The sequence below is a fragment of the Erinaceus europaeus genome, chromosome 2 (assembly GCF_950295315.1).
Source record: "Erinaceus europaeus chromosome 2, mEriEur2.1, whole genome shotgun sequence".
Classification (NCBI taxonomy): domain Eukaryota; kingdom Metazoa; phylum Chordata; class Mammalia; order Eulipotyphla; family Erinaceidae; genus Erinaceus; species Erinaceus europaeus.
The window spans coordinates 43413465-43438031 of NC_080163.1; the positions used below are offsets into that span (position 1 = coordinate 43413465).

General features: G+C 37.8%; 1 protein-coding gene across 1 annotated transcript in view; it reads left to right on the forward strand.

Annotated features, from left to right (window-relative positions):
• Positions 1-24567, forward strand: part of CTNNA1 (catenin alpha 1) — a 174374-nt gene that overhangs the window by 51486 nt on the left and 98321 nt on the right. Inside the window, exons 4-7 of the mRNA XM_007517548.3 lie at positions 10847-11013; positions 12063-12182; positions 16843-17112; positions 20783-20986. Coding sequence (XP_007517610.1) covers positions 10847-11013; positions 12063-12182; positions 16843-17112; positions 20783-20986 — 761 coding nt within the window. The remainder of the gene's footprint in view (positions 1-10846; positions 11014-12062; positions 12183-16842; positions 17113-20782; positions 20987-24567) is intronic.

A 24567-nucleotide genomic window follows, 5' to 3' on the forward strand; every position in this document is an offset into this window, starting at 1 on the left:
GCTGGGGGAGGTTGCTTAGTGATAGAGCACAGTATCAGTGTTTGTGAGGCCTCTTATTTGCTCATTATAGACAGCTCAACAGAAAAACAAACAAAAAGTATAAAGCATCTCATGAAGGCTATACTACCTCTTTTGCTATACGTATACTGGTGTGTTGTCTTATCTTCTCATTCCACCTTTAGGACATAAACTGTTTTTAAGATTTTGATTTCCATTCTAATTGTGCAGTATAGATGATTGTATATCTGTTATGGACATTGAATTTATTTTTCATTGATAAGTGTAGCTGGAAAGCTTGGGCTGTGTAATTTATAGTATATAAGCTGTATTCCTCTGCTAGGCTTAGAAAGTTTTTTTTCTTCAGGATCCTAAAAAGGTTTTAAGGGACTTACTAGATCAACATTACTTTAGGGAAGGATATAACTTTGAATTATTGGGCTTCCTTGGAGGACTTTTGAAGACTAGAAAAAATTTCAAGGAGTAGGTTCATCTGTTTAAGTAATGCAAGGACTTGGGTTTGAGCCCCCATTCCTCACCTGGGGGGGATGGGGTGACGGTACACACACTTCATGAGCAGTGAAGTCTTTCTCTACCTCTCTCTTTTTACTCCTCCCCTCTCAGTTTCTATCTTGTCGAATCAAATAGAAAGAAAAAAAAAAAAGGCTACCAGGAATGTTGAATTCGTATTGTCAGTACTGAGCCCCAGTGATAACCCTCGTGTCAATAAATAAAATCAAGTACTATGGATGGAAGCCATGAATTTAGTATACATGTCTTTTAGACATGTGAAGGAATACCTTAACATTTAATCACTAATTCAGTTAGGTTAGGGGAGAATGCCAGAGGATAGGGCTAATTTTATGCAGATGAAGAAGTAGTAATCGGTTTTCATCTTCTTTGTATCTTAGCTAATACCAATAACAGTACATTTGATAGGAGACAAGTTGGACAAGACCAGAAGGCTTGGACAGATTGGCTGACTGTTTCCCCAGTTTACCTTTTTGTGTATAGGGTTCTGTTAATAGCTGTACAAATATACTCGAAAGTGAATCAAAGCGTGCTCTGGCAGGGGCCGGGTGGTGACACACCTGACTGAGCGCACATGTTACAGTGTGCAAGGACCCTATCCAGTAAATAAATAAAGATTAAAAAAAAAAGACTATATCCTACCGAGTGAAGTGCTTCCCAGCCCCAAAGTTCTCACTTCTTTTATACACACACTTGTCATTGCTGGATTCTAATTTCTTAAGATAGAAAGCAACCAAAGGAGAAGAAGAGTAGCGCCAAAGCTTCTCCCAGGGTAGTGGGGGTTGGGTTCCAAGCCGGGTTGCACACATGGCAAATCAGGCATCCTCCCAGGTGTTCTGTCTAGCTGCTTCTTTCTTTCCCTTCCCCCACCCATCTCATATTTTAATGCATCTTTTCAGTTTTTTTTACCCCTCTTGCCAAAAGAGAAATTCATTTTATGAGACAATACCACCCAGCATATTCAGTGCCAGGATTAAATACAGGCTCTCATGAACACAAGTCCTGTGCTCTACCAGGTTAACCTCTACACCCACTAACTTAACATCTTATGTCGTAATCCTTTTTAGAAGTTTGTTTTTAAAGAATTCTCAATTCTTTTTTGTATTCTTTCAAATTCAGTACCCTAAATTAATCTAAATGTTTCCTTTAGCTAGTGATGTCCATAGTTTTATGAATATAGAAAATTTGAATACTTTAGTCAATCATGCAGTATTTTTCTCAATGTACTTTCTTTCTTTTACTTTTTATTATCTTTATTTATTTATTGGATAGAGACAGCCAGAAGTTGAGAGGAAGGGGGAGACAGAGAGGGAGAGAGACACAGAGACACCTGCAGCCCTGCTTCATCACTTGCAAAGCTTTCACCCTGCAGGTGAGGACCAGGGGCTTGAACCTGGCTCCTTGTGCATTGTAACAAGTGCGCTCAACCAGGTGCACCACCACCCGGGTGCTGTACTTTATTTTTAATACTGTATGTAGTCGTAGAGTTTTAATTTTTGCTAGCTGCGAGCTAAGAGATTAGGGTGAATATAAATTCTTTTACTTACTGTCTTATGGTTTCATTCTTTATTGTCATTTAACCCAATAGTATCTTAATTTTTAAACATTTGCATTTTTAGCAGGATAAGAGGTACACTCCACACACTCCACTATATGCAGTGCTGGGGGTCAACCCTGAGACTTCACACATGGAAGGTGTGCACTTTGCTGCTAAGCCGCCTACCTGCCAGGCCACCTGATGCTAATTTAGTGTTGTTGTTCTTTCTGTAGAAGATACGGGATTGTTAATTGGAAACTGGTGAGAGAATTTACAAAAAGGAGATTAGAGTTAAGAGATTGGTGTTGATGAAAATATTAAGGATTACATGATTAAATTACAAGATTTTTATTGTCCATTTGAATGTCAGCTAATCACTGAAGTGTTTTAGTTCCTTTATATGGGCTACAGTTTTGTGAATCTACTTTAAATTTATCCTGTCGTACCCAATATGAGCTTTTACTTCTGCCCATAAGTCGCTTGCTCATTTACTACTAAGGCTACTACAAGTTAACACAGGTGTTTCAGAATTTCTTCTATTCTCCTCAAAACCCGTTTTCCGTTTGATTACTTACTACATCTGAGAAATTCTAAGGTGTGTTTCATAATTTCTTCCATTCTCCTCAGATCATGTTTTCAGTTCCATTAGTTAATACATCTGAGAAATCCTAAGGTTTGTGACAGTTCTGTGCTTCATACTGACTGGAATTTTCTAGCTACCTCTTAACACTTCTCATCTGAGGGTATAAGAAGCTCCTCTTCCTCTCATGACTCACTTCCTCTTATGGTCCAGATTATGTGTTTTCCTGTCATCTAGGATCTTTGTTTTTTAATTATATGTTTTTAGTATCTTCTTGTTCCTGCCCTTTGTCCTTCATCCTCAGTCTGTAACTTAATTTCAGTGGTGATAATACAGAGTATGGGAGTGTGGACAATTTTCTAAGTATTTAGCTGAACACTTGGTTCCATCTACACAGCAACCCTATGGGTAGATACAGGGAATCTTAACTTTGCACTGTTTCAGTAAACTCTGGTACTGCCATTTAGTCAAACAAAACTTATTCCCCAGTAACATGGTTCAAATTTTGGTTACCATGGTACATTAAGTATAGTTACATAAAACATAAACCTTGCTGTGCTCTATTGCTGAGCTATCTCCCTGGCTTGATGTCAGTTCTTAAATATGCAGAGCACTACAGAAATAACAGATGCATCTCATGATCTTGACCAGACATAGTTGCAAGATTTGTAAGCTACTAGAAGGAAAGGGGAAAAAACAAAAAAACAAACAAACAAAAAAAAAACACTGCACTTCTGCTTATTCACCACATGTTCAGTCTTTTAGTCATAAACCCAATTGATTATCATTTATTTAAAAAAAACAGACTATTAAAAGAATGACAGAGAACCTAGTGGGGGATGTATGGTTATATGGAAAACTGGGAAATGTTATGCATGTACAAACTATTGTACTTACTGTCGAATGTAAAACATTAATTCCCCAATAAAGAAATTTAAAAAACAACAGACTATTGATAGGCCTAGGAGGTGATTCAACAGCAGGACACGTTTCTTCTGTGAGTGACACCTCAGTTTCCATCCCCTTCCATGGTACCATATACCAGGGCAGTACTCTGGTTGGTGCCTTGCTCTTGCTCATAAAAATAAAAAGAAATCTTTTAACAAATCCAAAAATATGGATCACTGAAAGAAAAAAATTTGCTAGTAAAGATGAAAGTATAATTAAGACACAAAAAGAGATAAGCCTAGAATTTAAATTTGAATAGAATGTAAATGAAGTTATAGAAGAAATAGCTGACAGGAAATTTTGACACTACTGCTGTTTAAGAGAGCTTAGGGGTCAGGTGTTGGCACATCAGGTTAAGCGCACATAGTGAGAAGTGCAAGGACCTGTGCAAAGATCCTGGTTTGAGCTCACGGCTCCCCACCTGCAGATATTGCTTCATGAGCTGTGAAGCAGGTCTGTAGGTGTCTTTCTCTCTCCCTGTCTATCTTCCCTTCTCCCGTCAAAAAAAGGGGGGGGGGGCACAGGTTCAGTGGATTTATAGTGTAGGTATGGAGCCCCAGAGATAACCCTTGAGGCAAAATAAATAAATAAGAGAGACAGGCACATAGGATAAACAATCAGAGAAACTCAGTGAAGACAAACTTACTGGTTTAAATGAGAAAAATGGTTGTGATAAAAAGGACCATAATATTAAAGAGGAAGTATTGTCAACCAGATCATCAGATTAAAGCTGCTCTTGTAGGTATTCCATAACATTAAAAATGCAGTGGATAAAGTGGATAGAATGATCCACACTTAGAAAGTAATATAGAAAGTAATATGACTATTCACCAAAGAAAGATGCTGCTCTGTATCTTAAATTAAATGTTGAAGGTGGGCAACAATCAAAAGTGACTTCTGAGTAGTTTTCCTGTAAGTAAAATATTTTTAATTTCTAATATACTAAATGTTATACTTCCTCTCTCACTTTCCTATTAATTTATAATGAGTATTAAGGAAGACAAGCCTTTTCCCCCTTTTATTTCTTTTTTTTTTTAATTAGTGATTTACAAAATTTTAAAATTACAGGGGTACAATTCTATACCGTTCTCACCACCAGAGTTCTGTGTCCTCATTCCCTCCATTGGAAACTGCAGTTGTTCTCCCAAGGTCACAGATATGGGTTGACAATATTTCTATGTCTATCTTTGCCCATTTTTTCTATGGTCCTGCCTTCTCTTCGTTTTTTGGGACTTAAGTTGTTTGACTAAAATTTTAATGATCACAGGACAGTTGTACTTTTTCCTACTGATGATTCAGATGATTTTATACTATTTCAGCTTGTATGGATGGTTACTTTGATGGACCTACTCTGTAAAGTGAAAATTACTTGTATTGTCTATTTTACAGCTGTGGGATTGAAAATTGTCTAGTGATGAAGTTGCAGTTTCTCTTTGACTTTTAGGTTCAGGATCCATTATTCTGCATGTGTGCTTGCACACACTTTCTTTTTTGACAGAGGCAGGGAGAGTGAAAAAACCAAAGCTTCCTTTAGGGTGCTGGGCTTGAACATGGGTTACAAACATGGCAAAACAGTGCACTAGCTAAGTGAGCTGATTTACTGGCCTAAAGGGCTCTTGCTTTCTCTTCTAAATAGCAGACTATATCCTTTAAAGACCAATTTTATTTCTAACTCTCCTTGTAATATGACTTATTTTTTATTTACTTATTTTAAATTTTATTAGTGATTTAATATTGATTTACAAAATTACATGTTCACAGGGGTATAAATCCACTCCCTTCTCCCCACCAGCCTTCTGAATCTTGGCACCCATGCACATGGGCCAGCCATCATCTCTACAGCTGTCTACATTCATACTTAATTGCCTCATTTTTCTTCCTGATACAACCCTCTCTTCCCCTCCAAGCCACTCATGTTGTTCCTACTAGTAAAATATTTTTAATTTTTAGTATGCCAAATGTATACTTCTTTCACTTTCTTGTTAATTTATAGTGAGTATTAAGGAAGACTTGAAGTCTTTCCTCCCTCCCTCCCTCCCTCCCTCCCTTCCTTCCTTCCTTCCTTCCTTCCTTCCTTCCTTCCTTCCTTCCTTCCTTCCTTCCTTCCTGATTTACAAAATTTCAGAATTATAGGGTGCAACTCCACACTGTTCCACCACCTGGTCCACCACCGGAATGTTGTCCCACAACATTACTACATCCATATGTCCCTCTCCTTTTCTTCCTCTTCTCTCTCTCTGGGTGCTGATAAAGCTGGAGTTCAAAGCCCTCTTATCTTCAAAGCCCTCCTATCACTTCTCCCCTGCTGGGGGTATGGATGAAGGTTGTTTCTTGGGTTCAGAAGGCAGGAGTTCTGGCTTCCTGTAATTGCTTCTCCACTGTGTGTGGGCATTGGCAGGTTGATCATAGATTAATTAGTGCTTTGGTTGTAGAAGCTATTGAGTAAAACATTTGTTGAAAGAAGGATGAATGCTCTTGAAGGTGTGGAACAGGTGAATTAAGCATAATGAAGACCTTTTCTTCACCTTCATACCTTGGTTTACCTAATAACTAGTATTTGCCAAATCTTTTTTTTGTAACCTGGTTCAGTGCAGTGAAGTAGACATTTTGCATATGCTTTAATGTCTGACCCTCAAAACACAAAACAGGATATTCTCTGAATTTTATGAAAGAGAAAACTCTTAATATAGGATCTAGTCATATAACAAGTAAGTGGCACATCCAAAACTTAGTTTACCTTCAACTTCAAAGTCTGTGCTATTTCATTTGACTTTTTTTTTGTCTTTTAGTTTATTGTGCCATAAGTCATATAGCATAATATTCACCCTTTTAAAGTATAGAATTTAGTGGTTTCTAGTGTAGTTATAGGGCTTTGTAGCCATCACCACTATGTTATTCTTGAACATTTTCATTATTCTTAAAGAAAATTCTATATTAGTAGTTAGTCTTCACTCTTCCCTTCTGGCTCAGTCCCTGGTGGTCACTAATGTGGTTTCTGTCTCTGGACTTGCCTGTTACGGACATTTCATGAAATTAGAATAATATAGCTATGGCCTTTTGTGTCTTTCACTTAGCATAATGTTTTGAATCTTCCTGTTATAGTATTTGTTAGTACTTCATTTCTTTTAAGAGCTAAATATTTCATTGTGTGAATATATCATATTTAGAAACAGTATTCATTTGTTTGGGCTGTGTCTATAGTTGAGTTGTTATAGATAGTGAGTGCCTCTATTACACTTATGTATTTTTTTAAAATATTTATTTATTCCCTTTTGTTGCCCTTGTTGTTTTATTGTTGTAGTTATTGTTGTTGTTATTGATGTCATCATTGTTGGATAGGACAGTGAGAAACCAAGAGAGGAGGGGAATACAGAGGTGGAGAGAAAGACAGACAGCTGCAGACCTGCTTCACAGCCTGTGAAGCTACTCCCCTGAAGGTGGAAAGCCGGGGGCTCGAACCAGGATCCTTACACTGGTCCTTGCACTTTGCGCCGCCTGTGCTTGACCCGCTGAGCTACCGCCCGACTCCCCACTTACTTATGTTTTTGTGTAGAACTTTTTTTTTGGTGGGGGGCAGTTGTAACCTCACATGTGCAACTTTACTGCCTTTTCATTCAGAGACAGGAGGAAAGACAATGCAGCACTGGAGCTGCACTTGTGGCCACCATGACACCATACATCCATTTGAGTCCTGTGGTCTGCCTGTTGAGTTATTTCCTTGGCTGCTAACTTGATATTTGTACATCTGAATGTACAGTTATTTCAACACTACTTGCTGATAAGATTAATCCCTCCCCCATTGAATGGTCTTAGCTGTCTTGTTGAAAATTGACTATATTTCTAGATAATCTGAATTTACATTTGGCTCAGTTAACCAGCTTTATCTTGAAAAGTTTTCTTTTTTTTTTTTTAAATAAAAAATTCAAAATAGAAGGGAAGAGAGTGTTCTGCTCTGGATGCAATGAGGATTAAATCTGGAACCTCAGACCTGCAAGTTTTGTGCTCTACTTGCTGAACAATTTCTCTGGGCATACTTGTAATATTTATTTATTTATTTATTTATTTATTTATTTATTTATTTATTTATTTAGTACCCAAACTGCACAGCTCTGATGCTGGGGATTGTACCTGGGACCTTTGGTGCCTCTGACATGAAAGACTATTTTTTTTAATTAAAAAATTTTTTAAAAATATTTTATTTATTTTCCCTTTTGTTGATTTTTGTTGTTGTAGTTATTATTGTTGTTATTGATGTCGTTGTTAGATAGGACAGGGAGAAATGGAGAGTGGAAGGGAAGGCAGAGATGGAGAGAGAAAGACACCTGCAGACCCGCTTCACCGCCTGTGAAGCTACTCCCCTGCAGGTGGGGAGCCAGGGACTGGGATCCTTAGGCCTGTCCTTGTGCTTTGCACCACATGCACATGCACTACACTCCCATGAAAGACTTTTTACATAACCATTATGCTATCTCCCTAGTCCATCTTGTTTTTGACAATTGATCATCTTGGTTCTTACGTTCTTATCAGTTTTATTTTCCTTACTTTTCTTTTCCTCTTTTATTGTGTTAGCTGGGCTTGGTGCCAGCATTATGATTCCATTGCTCCCAGTGCTCACTTCCCCTCCTGCTTCTCCCTCCCCCTTCCTCCCTCCCCCTTCCTCCCTCCCTTTCCTCCCTCCCCCTTCCTCCACTCCCCTCCTCACCTTTCTCCCCCCTCTTCCCCTTCCTCCCATTCCCTACCCCCTCCCTTTCACTTCCCCTCCCATCCCTTCCCCCTTCCCCTTCACTCCCCTCTCCCCTCCCCTCCCTTCCCCTTTCTCTTCCCTTCCCTTCCTCTTCTGATAAGACTGAGAGGGTAAGGGGAGATAGGGAGAGAGAAAGATAGACACCCATTCATAAAGTGTCCTGTCCCCTCTGGGACATAGGGGCTTGAACTCAGGTCTGTACATGTATGTATGTGCTTAACCAGGTATACCACCACCTGGCCCCCTATTCATCCCTTCTAAGCCTATGAATTCAAGGGTACCATTTTTTTTTAATCTTCCTAAATCTTATTCATTCATAGTCTTTAGACTAAGGTTGGAGAATATCTGGCTTTCAGAGTGTATTTAGCTCATGAAATAATTTGGTCTGGCCTTGCCAAGGCAACTGCAAGTGGCACTCAAGTTTCAATAAATATAGGAACTTCTTTAAAAAAATAAAACATTAAGTGCAATTTTTAAGTTGATAATTTTGTATGGCCTGTCAATTATGTTATAAATATTCCAAATGTCCCTTGGTAGAAAAACCCCTCCCTGCCCAGGGATTCTTCTCCATGAAAGACTATCCTTTGATAGTCTTTGAAAGTTTGAAACCTTTCGATTATCATTTTTGTTTTTTTATATATTTATTTTTTATTGCCACCAGGGTTATTGCTGAGGATTAGTGCCAACACTATGAATTCACCTCTCCCAGCTGCTATCCCCTCTCCCCTTTTCTGTTTTATTGGATAGGACAGAGAGAAATTGAAAGAGAAGGGGAAGATGCAAAGTAAGAGAAAGCTATGATACCTGCAGATTTTCTTTACTACTCATAAAAGCATCCTCCTGCAGGTGGGGAGTGGGGACTCAAACCTGGGTCCTTGCTTATGTTAATAATGTATGCTGAACTGGGTGTACCACTGCATGCCCCCTAGATTATTATTATTTTTTTTTAAGTATTTTATTTTATTTTATTTTTGAGAGGGGTGCAGAGAGAGAAAGACACAGAGAAACACCAGAGCACTGCACAGCACTGGCATACATATTGTGGTACAGGGGATTGAACCTGGGACTTTGGACCCTCACGCATGGGTTTCTTGGCATAACTGTAATGCTGTCTACCCCCACCCAATTAATTTTTTTTTTAAGTACTTTCTTCTCTCTGTCTTCATAGCCAAGACTATTATATCATTTGACTCCTTTATAATTTGCTACTACTATTTCCTGGGCTCTCACTTGGGCTTTCTGACCCATCTCTCCGGGCAGGTTTATTGCACACTTTTGTTATTTAATATGTATCTATGCCTTTGACTTTCTCTTTTGACTTTAGTTTTCCCTCTGCCAGTGGGGACTGCAGCTTGATCCTAGGTCTTTAGGCATGGTAACATGTATACTCATTAGAATGTACCACTCCTCAGCCTGTGAACCTTCTGAATACAGATATCTTTTTCTAACCATGTGTCTTATAACTTAGATCCAGGAAAAACTGAAGTTTTTTATTGTCATTTGTTTTTTACTTGACAAATAGGTAAAGGTTGTTTTTATTCTTTTTATTTTTGTTTTTACTCTTAATGCTATACGATGCTTATAAGTCTAATTAGTGTGTGAACTTCTGGGTAAATTTAATACACCCCACCCCAACTTATTCTGCAACTTAATAGGATAGTTAGGAGAAGCTTCATGGTTATCCCTAGAAGTAGCTGGGCTTGTTATGAGTGTACACTTTTTATATTTGTGGAAAAGATGAGAGGTTGGATGGTCTTTATGTTTTCATCTTGTATAAATGGATTCAATTAATGAAGATAGTAATTGCTCTCCCAGGAATTTCAAGGTAGTCCCCAAGCAGACACAACTGGCCTTCCAGTTGCTTCTGGGACATAGGTACCTTAAATGATTAATAGAAATGAATGGTTAAAAGTTTGTTATTTTACATGTTTTCAGGAAGTGTTCTAAATTGTTATTTAGCATCATTGCACTAAGATTATATAAATTGAATAATTCTAACATTTTATAAAATGTTTATGTAGATAGCTTAATTTTCTTGAAGAAAATTATAGGTACTGAACAGTGAAGAGAGATTATGACTTTATATAAAAATTATCCCCCTTTGACTTCAGCCTTTTCTCTAAAACTTTAAAACCCATATTACATGCATTTTTGTCTTTTAAAAAACATCTCACAGTAAAACTTAATATTTCTTCACATAAATATTAATAGTTACATAATAGTTATTTTGCAAGCTGTACTATAATTTACTTAACCAAATACTTGTTGAATATTAGAGTTGTTGGCAGTGTTTTGCATTACAGAAAATGAATGAGTCATTGGTTGGATTATTAGCATTTTATGTGCCAGTGAGACTTTAGCTAGGTTCAACTGTATGCACTAAAAAATTGAGACGGTTAATGAATTATGGTGGCCCTACATAATGATTGCTATATAATTCTGCGGATATGAGGGTTGATTGTATTTTGTTCATTCCTTTTGAGATTTTTTTCCCCATTTTGTAAAATAGGTGATTTAATGAAGAGTGCTGCAGGAGAGTTTGCAGATGATCCCTGTTCTTCTGTGAAGCGCGGCAACATGGTTCGGGCAGCTCGTGCTCTGCTCTCTGCTGTTACTCGTCTGCTTATTTTGGCTGACATGGCAGATGTCTACAAATTACTTGTTCAGCTGAAAATTGTAAGTACAGGCCTGTGTCTGTGATTTATTCTGTCATAGTCAAGCTGCTGCTGGCCATATCAGCATTCCTTATGATCCTTTCTCTCTCTCCCTCCCTGTCTCTTTCCTTCCCTCCTTCCCTTCCCCTCTCTCTTTTTTCCTCCCTCCCTTCCATTTTTTTTTAGGTATAGAGAAGTGAGAGAGATTGCGATAGGGATAACATAGTACCACTCTGTCACCTTTATAGAGTGTCCCCCCAGTGTCCTTATGTGGTATTGTGACTCAAACCTGTGACCTTACATATGGTAAGGTGTGCATTTTACTGGGTCAGCCGTCTTCTGGCTCAAATGGTTAGGTTTACCTATATGGATCAGGAATGCTTTTGCTCAGTTTCATTTATTTTATCTAGTCTAACCACACATCACACTGGCTTTGTTGTGAGCCTGTTTTGTTTGGCCAAATGAAGAGTTAGTAGCAAAGGCATTGTTTTGATTTCTTCTTTTCAGGTGGTAGTGATTCAACATGTCCTTGTACCAGTAAAGTTGCGTAGTTAAGAAAGCAAGATAAGGGGTGAGGTGGGGGTGGGGCTACCTAGTTAAGTGCCCATATAAACCAGGCACACAGACTTGGTTTGAGCCCCAGCTCCCTACCTGCAGATAGAATGCTTCACAAGTAGTGAAGCAGGTCTGTTGGCATCTCTCTTTTCACCTCTTTATTTCCCCTTCTATTTCTCTCTGTCTTATCTAATTAAAAAAATTAGGAAAAAAAAGGGGGGCAGAGGACACTGGGAACAGTTGATTTGTAGTGCCAGCACAAAACCCCAGTGATAATCCTGGTGACAAAAACAAAAAACAAAAAGGATAAGTTAAATTGTATCATTTAATATAAATAATTATTTGCTTCCTACCTCTCCTAAAACATCCATTTAGCTCAACTGTTTGTGATCTAAATTCGAGAAAGTTTGAATTGCTGAGTAGATGTTAAAAGGAATAAAAATTTCTAGAACTTGCTTGTTTACAGATTTGACTTGTTTATAGTTATTTTTTTCCCCCCTGGGGTACATTTTATAGGTGGAGGATGGCATCTTGAAGCTGAGGAATGCTGGCACAGAACAAGACTTAGGTATACAGTATAAAGCCCTGAAACCTGAGGTGGATAAGCTGAATATTATGGCAGCCAAAAGACAACAGGTACATTCATGGTTTGGGGATGTTCTACAGTTTGTATCATCATCATCATCATCATCATCATCATCATCGTCATTTTAAAGTATTTTTTAAAAAAATTTATTTATTCCCTTTTGTTGCCATTGTTGCTTTTATTATTGTTGTTATTGCTGTCATTGTTGTTGGATAGGACAGAAATAAATGGAGAGAGGAGGGTAGACAGAGGCAGAGAGAAAGATAGACACCTACAGACCTGCTCCACCACCTGTGAAGCGACTCCCCCGCAGGTGGGGAGCCAGGGCTCATTTTAAAGTATTTTAATGACAGTGGAAGTGAGTGAGAGTGTGAGTGCAAAGCATGCTCATCTCTGGTGCTGCTGGGAATTGAACTTGAGATTTCTAGGGGTCAGGCATGGAAGTCTTATGTCTGACCACTGGACATATGCAGAGCTTGATATACATAAAATTATCTAGTGGAAAAAACAATTTATATAAATTTTGTGAATACCATCAGTCAGCAGTTTCATCAAAACTTCTAATTTAAGAAGTATTTTTTCTGTATTGTTTTGTTAATAAAGTGATAATTAAGTTGCACTTACGTTATGCTCCTACTTAATTCTTGTGAAATTTACTTAAATTTGGCCATTTACAATGTTTGGAGCAGTGATAGACCTTTATTAATATATTTTCAAGGATTAGCTTGAATTAGTGGTAAAGTTTAACTTAGATTTTTTAAACCTTAAACAAATTAAAATATTGACACTAATAAAAATTTGTCTGAAAGTATCCACATCCCTTTGACACTTTAAAATAATTTATCAATCACTGTTAGTAGTTCCATGGTATTATAGTTTTGTTTGATGTGGTATGCGGATAAGTGTTAATTCTTTAAGCTTTGCTAGCATTTTAGTGTTTTTGTTGTTGGAGTGTTTTGTCATCTTCCCTATCCTTCCTGATGACTCTTTTGTGTTGTATGTTTTGCATATTACTACCACCAAGCTTCTTACAATTTCCAGTCCTGATAAAAAGTGGGCTTTTAATTTTTGAAAAGTCCTGGAAAGATGGAATTTTGTTATTTACTGATACCTGTATCAGCATATTTTATGCTACAGCTCACAGAAAATTCGGTTTCCAAACTGCTTGAACAATAGCTGATTTATTTTTTAATTGATTAGAATCTCCAAATCAGGACTGTTAGACTTAAGACTTTGCAGTATCATTAAAGACCCGAATTCTTGACATTTCTCTTCTTCCCTGAGGCTGAGATTTTATTCTACTTCCTTCCCTCTAGGTTTACTCAGAGTAGCTAATTGTTACTGTTCCAGGCAGGTGGTTTGTTTATTTATTTATTTACTTATTTTTTGATAGAAACAGACAGGAATCAAGAGGGAAGGAGTAGATAACATACATATACTTTGTAGCACTACTTCACTGTTAATAAAGCTTTCCCCTTGCAGGTGGAGACTGGGGGCTTGAACCTTGGTCCCTGTGCATTCTAACATATGCACTCTATGAGGCATGCAACATGTTGTCTGGCCCCTAGATGGCATTCTTCATGTGTCTTGTTTCTAGTTTCTAGTAACTGCTGCTTCTCCTTGTCTTAATCAGACTTATAACAGTTTTGTAGTTTCTCTATATTTTGCCCATATCTTTTTTCCTTCCTTTTTTCTTTTCTTTTCTTTTTTTTTTTGCCTCCAGGGTTTATTGCTGGGGCTCAGTGCCTGCACTATGATTCCACTGCTCCTGGAGGCTATTTTTTCCCTTTTGTTGCCCTTGTTGTTTATCGGTGGTGTTGTAGTTATTATTGTTATTATTGATGTCATTGTTGTTGGATAGGACAGAGAGAAATCAAGAGAGAAGAGGAGGACGGGGGAGAGAAAGATAGACACCTGCAGACCTGCTTCACTGCTTGTGAGGCGACCCCCCTGCAGGTGGGGAACCGGGGGCTGGAACCAGGATCCTTACACCGGTCCTTGCATGTGCTTAGTTCCTTGTGCACTTAACCTGGTGGGCTACTGCCCGCCAGCCCCCTGAACTGCCTATTTTGGTTTTACTGTATTTAAAAAAATTTTTTTTTTGCTGGTATCTTGAGTGATATGTTTCCATTTCAAAGGTTTCCTTGGAAAGTCATGTGTTGAATAGTAATTTTGGCACTTGTTAATTTTAGGTGACCACAGTATTTTTGGTAACCTTGGTAAGAGTCTATTCTGATTCAGATTATAGATAGGGAGAATGCCAAAAGTGGCTGAAAAACTTTTTTTTTTAAATAGAAGACAGTGGGAGTCGGGTGGTGGCGCAGCGGGTTAAGAGCACATGGTGCAAAGCCAAGAACCAGCCTAAGGATCCCGGTTCAAGCCCCCGGCTTCCCACCTTCAGGGGAGTCGCTTCACAAGAGCGACTAGCTGGTCTACAGATGGTCTGTTTTTCTCTCCCCGTCTTCCCCTCCTCTCTCCATTTCTCTCTGTCCTATCCAACAACAACGACATCAATAACCCCAACAATGTTAACAAGGGCAACAAAAGGGAAAATAAATAAATAAATATTAAAAATTAGAAGACAGTATATGACTTACACACAGGGATCCTGATACTATGGTGAGAGCAAAATATTAAAAAGGTGTATAGAATATGTGCACTAACTATTTAAGCATGATAGCCTTAATTCCATGTTAAAGATTGAGTCTTACAATGATTACTGGGAGTTGGGTGGTAGCGCAATGGTTAAGCGCAAGGACAGGCATAAGGATCCCGGTTCGAGCCCTGGCTCCCCACCTGCAGGGGAGTTGCTTCACAGGCAGTGAAGCAGGTCTGCAGGTAGCAAAAAAAGAAAAAAAAAAAAAAACACAAACGGGAGTCGGGCGGTAGCACAGCGGTTAAGCACAGGTGGCGCAAAGCACAGGGACTGGCATAAGGTCAGGGTTCTAGCCCCTGGCTCCCCACCTGTAGGGGGGTTGCTTCACAGGCGGTGAAGCAGGCCTGCAGGTGTCTGTCTTTCTCTCCCCCTCTCTGTCTCCCTCTCCTCTCTCCATTTCTCTCTGTCCTATCCAACAATGAAGACATCAATAATAACAATAATAATAACAACTGTAACAATCAAACAAGGGCAACAAAAGGGAAAATGAATAAATAAATATTTTTAAAAATATGAATATAAAAAACACAAAAAAACACACAAACAGATGATTACTGATTTCTCTAAATCCACAGGGTCCTGTTTTTGAATATTTAGGCTGATATACTATGCTACAGGGCATTTGGAGAGCTGTAAGCTATTACTTGCAAATTCAGATTCCATATGAGAAAAGATTTCTAGACAGAAAAGTAAGCTGTCATACAGGGCTTAGATAAAGATGCAGTCCTCAGATACATAGTGAGGTGAAGTTTTAGAAAAAAGGACCTAGTTTGGTGTCCCTCATGGCTTAATTAGGAACTCCTCTGGAAAGATGAGGCATTGATTAGCTAAGGTAGATTTTAAATTGAGTAACTGACTTTGTCTTTTATAAGTTAGTCATTTTACTCTATTTACATATAAAACACATAATTTTGAAATGTTAAATGTGTGGCATTCTACTTAGTGACATTAACATTGAATTCCTATGATTACATGTAAAATAGAGTTGGAACTGATGTAGTGATCAGTTAGGGTTTTCATCGTAATCTCTCTTTTTTGATGGTGATACACATTTAACAGTGGAATTCCATAAGTGTTTTTAGTTCTCATCTAGTCTATTACTGGTATTTTACTTATTTGTCACATAGTACTCCCAACAAATCTACCAAGAAGATACCATGCCAGGAGCTTCAAATCCTCTTAAATATGTATTGCAGTTATGTAGTAAAGAAATCTGAAGGACACTTTCATTTAAGACCACATTTATATAGAATGTTACAGTGAACTACAAACCCTCTGAATTAAAATCATGGTGCACATGAGCCTCAACTTTATGCTTTACTTTCATAAGGTGATCTTTGAGTTGTATGAGCCACGAGGGAGTGTCTTTGTGAGTACAGCCTGCAACATTATTTTTTATTGTTGCTGGGGCTTCACTGCTCCACTTAGATTACTTCAGGTAGAAAGATGTGTGACTTGGAATTGGAGTACTATAAAGCCATTTTCCCCTTTTTTTGTGTTAAACTTTCAAGTTAGACTGTTAATAAAAATATTATGTCTAATTAGTGAAATTCTAACTTTTCAACACTTAGTGACAGTTTTCTTAATGAATAGAACCCATGTGAAAAAATAAAAAAAATAAAACATGTATTTTTTTGGATTGAGGAGATAGCATAATGGTTATACAAAAAGATTTTAATGCATGAGGCTTCAGTGTCCCAGGATCTGTTCCCAGCACCACTATCAGCTAGAGTTGAGCAGTGCGCTGGTAAAAATAAGATAAAATGAAATAGATGCTTTTAGTTTTTTTAATTATTTTTTAATTTAAAAAAATTACCTTTATTAATTGGATAGAGACAGCCAGAAATTGAGAGGAAAGGGAGGTGATAGAGACACCAGCAGCTTTGCTTCACCACTTTGTAAAGCTTTCCCCCTGCAGGTGGGGGCTGGGGGCTCAAACCCTGGTCCTTGCACATTGTAACATGTGTGATCAAACAGGTGCACCACCACTGGGCCCCAAATAGATGCATTTACAACTCAAAAGACTATTTTAACTTTTTGTTTTATTCTTGTAGGAATTAAAAGATGTTGGTCATCGGGATCAGATGGCTGCAGCCAGAGGAATCTTGCAGAAGAATGTTCCAATCCTCTATACTGCATCGCAAGCATGTCTGCAGCACCCTGATGTTGCGGCCTACAAGGCCAACAGAGATCTGATATACAAGCAACTGCAGCAGGCGGTTACAGGAATTTCCAATGCAGCCCAGGCCACTGCATCAGATGATGCCTCCCAGCATCAGGGTGCAGGAGGAGGAGAACTAGCTTATGCACTCAATAACTTTGATGTGAGTTATGCTTGATGTTCTTGACATAATTAATAGTATTTCTGGGAGGAATGTGATTGTGGTTTCAGATGAAAACTCAGTTTCAATTGATTTGCAATCTCAATCAAAAGTTTTATGAATCATTAGTCTTTATCTTGATAAGACCTGAAATCAGCCTTCCTCTCCACCTTTTATTCCTTTCCTCCTCTCCCTACTTCCTTCCTTTTTTCTTAACTTCTTTTCTCCCCACCTTCCCTTCTCCTTTGCTAAATGTCTGTATTTTCTTATGTAGTTTGTATTTCTTTTCAGGCCATTCTTTCTTAAGGATATAAGTTTGGTTCACATAAGTCAAGATATTGACCTAATAGCAGATGTGAAGTTATGGGTGATATAGAGGCAAAGTGCATATAAGCTCTTGCTCTTCAGAAAGTACCATCTGTGGGTGATATAAACACAAGTGACTATAAGAGAGTGTTGTCATCTTAATTTCCCTTGTATGTCGAGACATGTTTTTCATTTTTGACTAAATTGTAACAACAAACAACATTTAATCAAGCACAAACATATTCGGAGCCAGTTTCCCTCCCCCCCCCCCCCCCCCACACACACACACTTTTCATTTGGAGGATAGGGTATAAAGAGAAAGAGGTACTTTACCACACTGTTCAGTCAGCTATGGAACTCCCTAAGTGCCACCCATGGTGCTCCTATATGGTGGCAAGCCTTGAACCTGGGGACATGTTAAAGTGTGTGCTATGCCAAGGCAGGTATCTCAAGGGCTCCCAGATTATTTTATCAGCTCTAATCTTCATTTTTTGTATTTTAAAATTATTACACACAATGACTCATGACTTCTGATAGGTGGCAGTAATTTAAGGTTAACAAAAAAAGATTTTTATGAGATAGCTTTACAAAAAGGGGGGGGGGGCCAGAACGCCACTCTAGTAGATACAGTGCCAGGGATTGAACTGGGGGGTCTGAAGCATGAAAGTCTCACACTCTGTAAACTGAACTTTTAAACCAACAGTTGGGCTATTAAAAAAAACAATTAACACAGGAAAGATTGTCTGCCAGGTGGCCAGCACTGTCTCACATAACAAAAAAGTGTTTTGTAGTATATGGAGTGCATTAAGAAAAGATTTTAAGGGGCCAGGTGGTGGCGCACCTGGTTGAGTGTACATGTTACAGTATGCAAGGACCTGGATTCAAGCCCTTGTTCCCCACCCGTGGGGGAAAAGTTTTACAAGTGGTAAAACAGGTCTCTCCCCCTCCCCCTCCCCCTCCCCCTCTCCTTCTCCCTCTCCCTCTCCCTCTTCCCGCACCCTCTGAATTTCTGGCTCTCTATCCAATAAATAAAGATAATAAAATTTTAAAAATCATAAAAAATGATTTAACATGGTAAAGATGCAGATAAACAGAGAACGAGAACCCATGATCATCACTATGGAATGTGTGCTGCTGGGGTTTAAACCCAGGACTTTATGCATCAAAGGCTATCACTCTACCCATATACCACCCATCACATCGAGCCCCCATCACATTCTGGTGTTAATAATTTTTCCTTGATTTTCTCTTTTCTTCCATTTGGCTCATCCCTTTATTTTGGCTTTAGTAAATGATACTTGCTGATATTCATAGCCAATTAAGGATTTTTCATATATCATTAAGACAGTCTTAAACCTAGAGACTTGGGTTAAAATTAAATTTTGCCCTGTAGTCCTAAACATTACATGACTTTTTAAAATAACTTATGATACATCTTATAGCTTACTAGCCTTCTTGTTTTTCTCTTTCAGATTTGTCAGTATTAGATCTTAAGCCTCTTTCAAGATAGTAAGGAGTTAGATTTTCCCCTAAATTGAGTATTTTCTATCTATGGCCACTTAACCTCTTAAGACCGCAGGAAAGTTTCATTCATAAAGTGAGGGTTTCTATTAAATGATGGCAGTCCTGTTGTAACTCTGACTCTATTAAAATTCTATGACCATTCATTTCTTATTCCTATTGGTCAGAAGGCATTGCGTATTAACTTTGGTCAGAGAAATCCTGTTATAACTTAGTCTGGTAAGGAAAATGATTAACTAAAATTAGTAGGTTAATAACTAACTCAAGATATTTTTCTGATTAGTGCTCTTCTTATAAAAAAAGAAAAAAAATGCTAAGGCTCCAGGTTCAATCCCTCACACTATGAGCTGAGCTATTCTGGTGTATATTAAAAAAATTTTTTTTTCGTCTTTAGTTTTGATAGTGAGTATTCCTTAGAAAGAAATTAGTGTGCACTTAAAATCTTGGCATTTAAGTTGAAATCAATAAGAACATTGTCTTCTGTGAAGAAAAATGGAAGACAAAATATTTGCACAGACATTTGCAGGTGTGAGAATAAATTATCTTTGTAAGTAAAGGTGAAGGGCTTGATTATGTCATGACTTTACTCATCACTGGTATGTAAGTGGAGTCAAAGGAATGAAAGGGAGAGAAAGGGTTTAATATTCTTTTTGGGAGGGAAGGGATGAAGAACCACAACAATGAAGCTTCCTCCAGTACAGGAGGGGCACACATGGCAAAGCAGCTCACTATCCAAGTGAGCTATTTTGCTGACCAAGCATTTATTCTTATTGGGGGAAATTACACCTGTAGAGTAGCTTTATTGAGGATAAATGTGAGACTGAATTGTAAAGTGAGCAAAATAGATAGAGAATTTGAGCATCCCTTCTGAATTGAGGACAGAAGCCAGTAAATATATTTTCTGGTAGGGAAAATTTTCTGTTAATGTCATATTGTAGTTTTATACTCTATAGTAGAGTAAAAGAGGGATTTAAAAATTTTTTTCTTTGTAACTTTCATTTGGTGATTTACTAATAATGTATAAGTTGACCTTGAGATGTTCAGGTTAAGTAGTATGAAATTTATTTATTTATATATTTGGATAGAGGGAGAGAGAGTGAAAGAAACTGCAGCACCAAGCTTCCTTTAATATGGTTGGGGAGGGGTCAGGTTTGAACCTGGGCTGTGTACATAGCAAAGAAACACACTGTCCACCCCGAGAACTTGACTTTTATGCTCAGACATTTGTATTTGCATTTACATTTGCCATGTCATGTCTTACCCAGGCTCTGTTTTGCTAAATCATATTTTTCTGGTGCCTGCTTTAAGAAATCATCAGCCATAGCAACCTGTATGAGATGATTCCTATTAAGAATGTTCTTTTGGGGGGGAGGGGCTGGGCAGTGGTGTACCTGATTCAGCACACGTTATAGTGTACAGGGACCCAGGTTCAAGTCCCCAGCCCCCACTTGCAGTGGGAAAGCTTTGCAAGTGGTGAAGCATTGAAGCAGATTTCCTTCCTCCCTCTTCTCTTCCACTCTCTTTCAGCTTTTCTTTGTCTCTACCCAACAAAATAAATAAAACAGTAAGTTGAAAATTTTTTCTTTTAAGCATTAGAATTTTTGTGTTAGATCATGATTTTTTTTTTTTTTTTTTTTTAACCATGGCAATAATCAGCTCTGGTTTATGGTGATGTGGGGGATTGAAGTTGGGACTTCAGAACCTTAGGCATGACAGTCTTGTTTGCATAACCATTATGCTATCTACCCCCCCCCCCCAATCTTGTTGTTCTTATTCAGCATTTTCCTTCTTAAATATTGGAGGGAAAAGAGATTAGCATAAATATTCAATAGCATTTCCTTTGCAGAAACAAATAATCGTGGATCCCTTGAGCTTCAGTGAAGAGCGCTTTAGACCCTCGTTAGAGGAGCGCCTGGAAAGCATCATTAGTGGGGCTGCCTTGATGGCCGACTCATCCTGCACCCGCGACGACCGCCGAGAGAGAATTGTGGCAGAGTGTAATGCTGTCCGCCAGGCACTGCAGGACCTGCTCTCGGAGTACATGGGCAATGTGAGTAACAAATTGTTGTTGAAGAGGAGTTTTTCATAACAACCCATATATTTAAGTTGTTTTAGCTATATATGTCAACTATGTTTTTGGCTCCTTGACTTGAGTGGGGCAAATTTTGCAAGCAATGAACAAGTGGCTTTGTATGTGCACCTTCCTTCCCCAGTGTTCATATTCATTTTAAACTGCTACCAGGGTTGTTGATGGCTCCTTCCTGCATGATAAGTCTACTACTCCTGGTGGCCATTTTTCCTTTTTTTCTTTATTTGATAGGGCAGAGAGAAATTGAATGAGGAGGGATAGATGAAGAGGTAGAGAGATAGAGATAGCACCTGCAGCACTGCTTCTTCAATTGTGAGACTTTCTCCATGTAGTAGGGGACTTGTACATGGTAACATGTGTCCTCAACTGGGTGCATTATAACCTAGCTCCTGTTTTTTTTTTTTTTTTTTTTTTTTATATTGCCAGCAAGATTATTGCTGGGGCTTGGTATGTGCACGACGACATATACGTTGTTTTCAGTGGCCACCCCCTCCCTTTCTTTCTTTTTGATAAGCACAGAGAAATTGGGCAGGGTGGGGGGAGGGAGAGACACCTGCAGCACTGTTCATGAAGCTTCCCTCCTTCTTTGGGGTTTAAGCCAATGTCCTTGCACGTGGAAATGCATATGCTCTACTGGGTATGCCACTACCCACCCCTTTCCTAACTATTTATTTAAAAAAATTTAAACTTAAAAAAATATCATTATTTAGAGGTGAGAAATACTTTACTAAGTGAAATATGTACCTTACTTTGCTTGAAGCCTATACCATAGCACCAGGGGATGATCCATGGATGATGGGGTGTGTATCTCTCCCCCCTCCCTGTCCCTTCTCAATAAAGAAGAATGATATCAACCTGGGAGAGGTAGAAGTGTACATATGTGAAGCCCTAGCCGCCCCCCCCCCCAATACATACTCTTAGCTACCACCCTTAATCTAAATTCACCAGTCTACATGTACACACCCATACATATGCAATCTCTTTTTCTATGGAACACTTGAAAGTAAGTTGTTGGTGCTGTAACACTTTACTTCTAACTTGTAGCTCTTAAGGTTAATGTTCTTTGTTGCACCTAAAATTACGTTATTAAATCTTGGTTGCCATCCAATTTGGGGTGAAAAGTAATGCCAAAAAAGCGGTCTCCTTGTCGAATTTTTTTTTTTTTATGCACTGTATAGAATGTTATCCAAGTAAAGCTATGCTAGGTAAAATGGGTAGTACTTTTGCAATTTTAATGTCATGTTTTTAAAAAATAAATAACGCCGTGAAATTTGACATTAACATTTAATTGTTGATTTCTCTCTTTGTTAGCATCTTTTTAAATCCCTTAATATACTTTTTAAAAATTGCAGTTATTTAATGCTAACTTAGGGTCTGTATAGTGTGTGTGTATGTGTGTGTATCCAGTATTTTACTATGTCAAAAAGGAAATAAATTTAGAACTATAGAAATTTGCACAAATTAGTTGTTACTACTTTTTTTTTTTCCAATTTAACACCTTTTTAAGAAGTATCTTGATACTTTCTCTTTCATTCATTTGCCTTGAATATTGTTTGCTTATATAGATGCCTATATGAGTGTATAGTAGTAAGTTGTGATGGTATTCGTATGTTGAAAATAAGTGTCTTCCTATGTTTATCTTGTTTCTACTATATTGTGAAATTAGTGAAGTGTATTGAGTATTTTAAGCCTTTCCATGTTTTGATCATATGCAGTCTACCTCAGAAAAAATGAGATTACAGGCTTAGTTAAAAGCAAATGGAAAAAAAAATTGATAAATGACAGTGAAAATGTGGGACACATTTAAAAATCATACCTAGCTTGAAAATTAGAAATATAAAAAATGGATAATTTGAAAAATGCCTTTGATAGTGGTCTTAACAGGAAAATATGAACTTATATGTATATGGATCAGTTATCTATCATGTATAGTGCTGAAGTGATACAAAATGGCAACTGTGGTTAGAAAATCATTTTATAAATAACCTTTGGTGAGGGAAGAATATATGATAAATCTGTTCTTACTGTTCTATAGTAGAACTCACTGTAATGAGTCTATAAGGTCTCCTTTGAGTCTTGGTGTGGGTTAAACATGATAAATATTCTGGTTTCTCACCAGAATGCCACAGAAACAGTACTTTCTATTTGTGATATGAGTGTAAGTAAAGGTGGTATATGCTCATACTAAAGGCTTAAAGGGTATAATAGTACTTAAATAATATTTCATTATCCAAATGAGATCTAAGAACAGTGATTGATGTTTGATTGAAATTTAAGCAAAGAGATTATCTTGAAATTCAGAAATGTATTTTAGGTGGTCTCTGGACATGCTTCTCCTACAGAAAAAAATATTTAGTTTTCTCATATTGACTCATATCATGGTTGATGAGGTCCTGTCAAAAAGTGATGGAGTGAGAATAAAGGAGGAGGGCAGTTGAGTACACTTGAGGAAAGCTTAGAATGATAAAAGGTTCTGCAGGAAGCAGAAGCCACTAAGTATATATTTTTGCTTACTTGTGTAGCATTCAGAAACATTTAGAATCTCTAGTGACAACTAGAACTTAAATGGCAGTGTTTGCCTGTCACTCAGTTCATTTTGAGTATCTGTCACATGCAATGTAGTGTGCTTGGCACCATGTTGGAAACAGACATTAATTGGGAGTGCTATCTTAGGTACCATAAAGATGCCATGGAGGTTGTAAGGAGGTTGAGATTATTTCCATTGGGAAAACTGAGAAGACTGTGTTTTATATTCTTAGGTTAAGCTTTACTTCTCTTAAAATGATTCACTTTAGGTTTTGGTTATTTTTGTTGAAAAATAATTGTGTGGAAAAAGATAATCTGAATTAATTAGAACCAGTACCTTCACTACACGGAACACTGTAGGCAATGTGGTATGAAGGCCAGAAGGGCTCACATGTTTAATGCCATTATTCAAAAAGTTTATATATATTCCACCCTCCCTCGTAATTTCTTGAGTTTTCACGTTGTGTAGCAACTTGCCAGGTTCCATTGTTTTTATTTTCCTTTGATTCTTAAGTTGGATAGCACATTAAAATTCCTGGGAATTAAAAAAAAATTCTTGGTGTAAGTGAAGAATTAAATTAGAATTACTTGATTGAGATCCAAGTGTCTGTATTTTTAAGAGTTGCTGCAGGTATTATAATATGCAGTGGAAGTACAGACTGCTCTGATGTTTTGTGACATTTGTCCCTGTCTCCACTGCCACTGATTTATTCCAGGCTTTAGTTACTCTCTCCATTTTCCCAATCTATTCTGCCTGCTCAGACCAGTTTGAACTCATGCCTTCAGTATGATAATTGTTCATTATATTTTTGAAATTCCCATTTCACCTGTTTAAAACCTGCTGTTCCTTCAGAACCTACTTTTTCTCCATATCTATGCTGAAGGCCATATTGCATTATCATTATAGTTGCCACTTGAATTTTTCACCTAATTATCTGCTTTCTTGAATTGTTACATAGTTGTATTTGCTTTGTTCATGTTATTTTTGCAGCTAGGCTTTAAACTTTGGAAAGATG